General features: G+C 34.6%; 1 protein-coding gene across 1 annotated transcript; it reads left to right on the top strand.

Annotated features, from left to right (window-relative positions):
- The first annotated feature begins 4,046 nt into the window (after positions 1-4,046).
- LOC149542424 (Pentatricopeptide repeat (PPR) superfamily protein) lies at positions 4,047-7,178 on the top strand. Its single transcript, XM_089797362.1, has one exon. The coding sequence runs from the start codon at positions 4,266-4,268 to the stop codon at positions 5,775-5,777; it is 1,512 nt and encodes a 503-aa protein (XP_089653488.1). The 5' UTR covers positions 4,047-4,265; the 3' UTR covers positions 5,778-7,178.
- The last annotated feature ends 320 nt before the right edge of the window (positions 7,179-7,498 follow it).

The following is a 7,498-nucleotide window of genomic DNA, read 5'->3' as shown; positions in this document are numbered from 1 at the left end:
TGAAATACATTTTAAACTTTTCTGCCCAACCTCTTTTCAAGGTTAAGAATGTTGTTCAAAATACGTTTTTAATATTTCCCACTTAACTTCTTTAATCTCTTTTTTTTAAAAATATTTTGAGGTTAATTATTCGATTGCAAATTCGTATTTTTGAGGCAATTTTTTACTTCTCATAACTTTTGGTTCAAGTATCAGATTCAAAAATGCAAAATGTTGGCTGAAGCTAGGAAGGAGAATTTGGTTGGACGTCCAAAAAATCTTAGGCACAACATAATGAGGAAAAAGTTTTAAAATTTTAAACCGGATTGATACCAAGGCAACACAATAGAAATTGGAAATATAGACTATCAATATATTACCTTCATAGTAGTATCAACCTTCAAAATGGTATCAACAATTTGTAAATTTGATAAATCTATATTGATCCTCTATTTTCTCATTTTAAAGAATCCAAAAATGTCAAATCAATGATCCAAAAATATTTATAAAAATCTAATTATTACAATTCAATATGATTTGACTTTAAATTATAGTTTTATAAGAATTATGGATTCTAGTTAATTTAATATAATTAGAATAAACAAATCCCATTAAAAAAAAAAAATTATTATTATTGTTATTATTATGGCTAATGATTTCAATCCTACACATTAACAATTTAAAAAAAAATCACAAATTTTTAATCATTTATATAAAGATAAAAAATTCATCCTAAAAAAACACTTATTTCTAATAATTTTTTTAAACCTGTAATCAGAAAATAGTAAGCATGCCTCTTGAACCATAATTTCAATTGTTGATATAACAAGAGATGCAAAGCGTCAAAGTTCCTGCCTAAAATGCGATAGTTGAAGGTAGGTCGAAGTGGAAGTGGAAGTAGTGGAGGGAAGAAGGATGAGGGAAATAGATAGAAAGAAAAATAGATAAAGATGTAACGAGAGAGGTGAAGATGGATAGAGAGAGGAGGTGAGAATAAAGAGTTTAGGATATAAATATAGGGAGAGATGGAATAAGAAATATGAAAGAGGGTGAAATGAAGATATAAAGTGATAGGTCCAAAAAAAAAAGATAGAGAACATAAAGCACCTAGAATGTTGACCTATATTTTTTCATAAGTTATAATTGACAATTAAAATGTCAAAGATTGAAATCATAAAATAGTAATGAAATTCTATAGTGAAAATTTCTTTATCAACATTGGTTTGATATTTTATAAGTTATAATGTGTACTGAAGTCATATATACATCAAAATATTTTTTTAGAAAATAAAAGATATTATTTATAATATTTAAATATATTATAGAATTGTTAAGTGCTAAACCACCTAGATATTATAAATTTTAATAATAATAAAATCATCAATATTAAAATGCACCTCATGATGCGGGTGGCTCTCCTAGAATTTCATATTTTGCATGTCATCTATTGGGATAGTTGACTATACTAATTTCTTCTCTATAAAATATATAAATACAATATTAAAATCATACTTCCAATATTAAATAAAAATGACACAATATTTCGAATATTTTATCAAAATGACATACAAATAGCTACAAATAATAACTATCATTTTTCCCATTATCCTTGAGCAGTAATAAAAAATTACTTCAAATTAAATAGAAATTATTATTATTATTTATGTTGGTACACATTTTTGGAAGGATGGTAAGGCATCAAAGTTGTGTATTCAAAAAACTCAGTAATCATCCACGCTTTAATAAAATAGAATTTTCAAGCTTTCTAGAATACATATTTAGTACTAACTATTGTTGTTTAAAACTGGAATAGATATCATCCATAATTCTGAATTGAATCATTATATAAAACATGTGATCCACATGAAGCAAATGAAGGTAGTATAAAAGTAGCATTTGAATGTAGCAAACTTATTTAAGTTCAATGTGAAAAAAAACTTCGATAATAATTTGACATGTGTGAGATTCTTTCCATTTTGCACACCTGTCTCATAAAGAAGTAGACCACAAAGTTACGTGTCTTGTTGATCCTTTCCATTTTGTACACCTGTCTCATAAAGAACAATTGGCAAGAAAAAAAGAATTGAAAATTTAAAAGCAAGAGCTAATTGTAATGGGCAATGGGCATCATTCCTTCATGTGTTGCAAGCAAATGTTTTTGGAGAGAATTGGATCCTTATGCCTTCCCTATTATAGATTAATAGAATAACATGTCGGATCCAATAGTGCCAGCACTGATTGCAGGAAAATGATTGCAGTTACATTGCCATCAGTCAATATATAATGTTACAATTTAACTTCTACATGAAAAGTTTGTAAGATGACAACTGAATCTCAGTGAGTTTAATTTAGAAAATTAGTTCTAAAGTGTTATTTCCAAAGATAGGATGGATTTAAGGGTGCATTGCACACTAAGGGCCCGTTTGGTCGTGGGCATAGGAATAGAGAATAGGCATGTAATATTGGGAATAGGAATGGCTATTCCAATAACAACTATTTTTTGAATGGCTATAAGCTCATTTTAGAGGCAAAATGGGAATATGTATTCCTATTCCCTATTCCAAGTGACGAACCAAACAGAAAATAGAAAACATATTCAAACTTTTCTAGTCCTATTCTAGCAACCAAACGGGCCCTAAATGAATATATGAATGGCATGGAATGGGCATATTGTATAGATGGGCCAAGGGTTGTGTTTGTGCTGCAACTTAGTGATGGCAAGAAGTCATCTTGAAACTATTAGTGCCACAAGTTGTGCTGCCCAAATGCGACAAGGATTACAATAGTCGTAGGATGTAATTGATGGTATTTTGCATAGATTCTTTGTTGTTTCAAAGGGTGCGCATACTACTTTTTAATAATCGTTGTCCTTATATGTTGGTCTAACTCTAATATTTGTGTTGAATTTTTCTACAGGCGTGCTGAATGACATGCTTGTCCAATTGGAGAGCTAGAGTTCTTCTGTAAGCGGGAATTCCATATCTGAAATACAGCCATCAGCGAAGTCAAAACTCAATCCAACCATACAAGAATCATGAGAAAATGCAGGTTCGTATTGAGGTTTTTTATTGTTCTCACCTGTAATCCAAGGAAATAATGAATACTTGGCTATCAAAGCAGGGAAGGGAGGGCAACTAAGGTGGCCCAACGGGGCGGGCACCAATATCAATGAAAGCAACACCTGCAGAGGAATAGGCTTAAGAGAGAAGACATGACTACTGAAATGACCTACAGTAAGCGATTAAGGCCGGGCAACTGATTCCTTCTCGCCGCGGTGAGTGAGTAACAAGCAACCTAGATTCATAGAAAAGAGTATATTAAACGATGCCCAAATTTCTATTCAGAATATAAGATCCCTTTTTTTCATTTTGAAATTTCAATAAGTTAACTTTAAGAAAAAAATTTTAAAAAATTCAAAAACAACAGGAAACAATGGCCATGGGGGATGGCTTGTCCTACCGGCGGTAGAAGGTTCCTGTGATAGGCAAACGGTCAGATCCACCATTTCCGTTTTTCTATCATAGTGCCAAACCTCCTCCTTTACCCTCACTATTTCCAACGTGACATCTTGTTTCAAATATCAACCGGATGCAAAAGTTGAAGCATGGGAGACCTACATGTTTTTCCCTCTTCATAGGGAGCAAACTGACTGATAGAATTGGCATTCCAGAATACAAATGAGGTGTGCATATACAGATAAGATCCGAATTTCAAAATGATACAGAAGATAAGGGCGGCGGATGTGGCGGTGGGCAAAGAAATATTATTAAAAAATAGGTAGAAGATAAGGGTAGTGGATGTGGCGGTGGGCAAAGAAATATTATTAAAAAATAGATAGAATGGTCTAGATAAAGTAAAAGTGTTTTTTAATGCTACACCCTATTTAAATATTTTTTCTAATTTAAATTTGGGAAAATAGATTTTTCTCCTTGCCTTTTTCGATGGAAGCCAATAAAAGTTTAGATAATTAATGATTTTCTAATTTTTAAAATGTATGAAAAATAAGAACTTTTAAACATACTTTAGTAACGATTTAATTCTAAAATGTTATTGGTGGGAGTAATTATGTTTTATGCACTGCACGAATGCGTAAGTATTCCTGCCGGACTGATTAAGAAATTTATGAACAACAAATTTCTTCTCTGAGACTCTTCCTCGTCGTTAGGGCCTTCAAAAGTTGTTTATCCAGTTCACGGGGATTTCAATCTGTCTTTGGACATGGAAATGTTTATCCCAGTTATACATTACAAAATCTTGGTTTGTCTCAACGAAATACGTTAATAATCATGAAAACTCGATTATTTTGCCGCCGATTTTCCTCAACGCCATGGATTTCTCCTCTGCAATTCGTATCAGTTTCGAAGGGCACATCAAAATCCCAGAGTTTAGAGCCTCGCAGGGCAGAAAATAATGCCCAAGTGCCTCGAAAACCTCGATATGTTCGCCATAGTGACGTGGTTAATTCAATATTGGCGGAATCCGACCTTCAAAGATCCCTTAACATCTTTAACAGCGCCGCAAGACAGCCAGGATTTTACCATAACCATGCGACATACAATGTTATTATCAACAAACTCGGCCGCGAGAAAAAATTTAAAGCGGTCGAAAAACTTCTGCAGCAAATGTCAATCAACGGCTGTAGAGTCTACGAGAGCCTTTTTCTCAATTTAATGAAGCTTTATTGTATGGCTGCAATGCCAGAAAAATCAATCGAGACACTCTACAGGATGAAGGATTTCAACTGCAAACCCTCGATGAAGGCTTTGGGTACCTTGTTTAATATGTTGGTTGAACGGGGGCATCTAGATCTGGCTGAGGAAGTCTTTGCGGGTATGGAAAATATGAGGTTGGTTCCCAATGCTTGTATTTTTAACACTTTTATGAAATTTCATTGCAAGAATGGGAATATTAGTAAGGCATTTGAGATTTTGCATAGAATGGAGAAGGCCATGTGTGCTCCTAATGTAATTACTTATTCTACTTTGATGGGTGGGCTGTGCCGGGTGGGGAAGTTAAAGGAAGCCTTTAGGATTTTTGAAGAAATGCTGGGGAAGGGAATTGAGGCCGATCCTCAGGCATATGATGTTTTAATTAATGGATTTTGTGGGAAAGGGGATGTCAATGGGGCTAAGAAGATCTTTGATTTCATGAAGAGGAATGGGTGTAACCCTAATTTGGTGAATTTTACATCTCTTATTAAGGGGTTTTGCCAGGATGGGAAGTTAGAGGAGGCTTCTGAGGTTTTTGGTGAAATGAAAGTTGCCAATTGCTCACCTGATGCGGTGACTTATACAATTTTGATTGATGGTTTTTGCAAAGCGGGTAGACTTGAGGAAGGCAAGAGAATGTTGGTGAAGATGAGGGAAGGGGGATGCATGCCAGATTATGTTACTTTTAATGTACTGATTGGAGGTTTCTGTAGGGTTTGTAGATTTGAGGAAGCTTTCACGATCTTAGATGAGATGCCATCTTGTGGATGTTCTCCAAATAAGGCAAGCTATAGGATTATTCTTGATTATCTCTGTAAGGAAGGAGACGTCAAGAAAGGTCTGGTGGTTCTCGAAGAGATGTTAAAGAGAGGCTTCATGCCTCATTTGGATACCTCAAATGCTTTGCTTGATGGTCTTGCAAATTCAGGCAGATTGTACGACTTGACAGAGACACTTACTAGTTTAGTAGACAGGGGTTTTGCTCCTGCTGAAGGTACTTGGAATCGCCTCATTACGTCTGTTTGTAAAGAGAGGAAGTTACCAAAGGTCACCCAAATGCTTCAGAAAATATTGGAAGGAGACCGTTGATTTTGCTTTTCTAGTGAAATGCACCATTCTCCGCTGCTTGTCAGGCTAAGGTTTTTGGGCATGTCTACTACTTGATTATAATAATATAATGCCTTTTCCAGCAGCAAATGGAAGGACTTTTCTTGTACCATTGCATGAACTTATTGATTTAAATTCCATTGTTGATTGGCGAGTGACCTGGATACTTAGATGGGCTTTCGTAAAGGATGCCTTAAACTATACAGGTCAAACAGTTCAGACAAGCTTGTAGTTGACCATTCCCGAAATCATATTCATGCTTCTGGCAAGATTGTGTGTAATTTTTTAGTACCAACGATCATACTCAGTGATCTCATGGATTGTGGAAATCTGTTATCATCATTCGCGAAAGCATTATGCCATTTATAAAATTGAAGTATTGTCATAGTTGAATGTGGTTGATGGTTCCGTAGAGAGAGATTTCAACCATGATCAATTTTAACGATGGGGGGTTTGTTTGCTTTCATAGAAGCAAAGAATGAGTATCAAAGTTTCTGTAAGTGCTAAAATGTGAAATCCTTTCAAAATTTCAATTTCAAGGGAACATGGATAATCTGGTCGTCTGTAATCTATCACCTGCATCTTGCTGCAAGCTTAAGTTTTCTGTTGCATCCGCATCTCTTAGCAGGCGTCAATTTCAATTGCCACCATACCTGATGTTTATATGATGCAATTGCTCCAGTTGTTCAAATGAATTTCAGCCAACATCTACATCTGCTAGATATGAATATGGGTCAATACTTTTTGAAATGATAAAATTTTCAATATACTAAAGTTTCAGAACTTAGTAACATATTTTACAGGCACAGGCTAACTTTGTAACATGTTTGAAGATACACTTCTTTCTTTTTGGTGTATTGTATTTTCTTGTCAATCCTACAGTAAGGGGCATTCTTGGAGCGTAATTTGTATGCTCAGAAACTTCTCAAATATGGATTTGGCTGGTATTGATGTCTGAAAATAGTCGCTTGGGGCTGAGGACTGACTTCACCACTGAAAGGACATGCTTGGATTGGTGTTAGCACAAAAATTGAACAGCTCAAAGTTCATCCCAGTTCAGAAAAATATCCTCTTTAAATGGCTTTCTCTTAAGTCTTTAATTACCATCTTTAGCTATATAGTAAATAATCATTTATAAAACATAGATGTTCCTGATTGATTACGCAACATGATTGACAGAAACTGTTCCCTCTCTTATGTTTTGGTGGCAACTTCTACCTCTTTACAGCTCCATCTGAGTTGAGTTTCTTTTTCACTTCCATTAGTTAGTGTTCATGTTACCAGGAATTGTGGTTATTAGTGTTAACACAAAAATTGAACTCAAAGTTCATGTAATATATTCCCAGTGTTATTAAATATCCCTTCTGGACGGCTTTCTCTTTAGTCTCCAATTATCATCTTTAGCTGTATAATAAATAACCTCTTAAAAAACATGGATGTTCCTGTTTGAGTCTGCAACATGATGATAAAAATCGCCACACAATCTAATCCAGAAACTGATTTACATAACATGATTCATGTCAACCGTTCACTTTCTTGTGCTGTGGTAGGAACTCTAACCCTTTTACAGCTCCTACCCAGCTGAGTATCATTTTCACTTCCAGTAGTTAGTGGTTATGTTACTAGGAATTGTGGTTGATCATTATTTGAAGCACTCCTCGAGTTGAGGAATGATAGGAGGGGGTAATGTGAATTCTGAATGA

This window comes from Cupressus sempervirens, chromosome 8 (genome assembly GCF_028749045.1).
Source record: "Cupressus sempervirens isolate cs-2001-9-10 chromosome 8, ASM2874904v1, whole genome shotgun sequence".
NCBI classification, from domain to species: Eukaryota; Viridiplantae; Streptophyta; class Pinopsida; order Cupressales; family Cupressaceae; genus Cupressus; species Cupressus sempervirens.
Note: the sequence above shows the minus strand (reverse complement) of the source record. Positions and strands in the feature narration are given on the sequence as shown.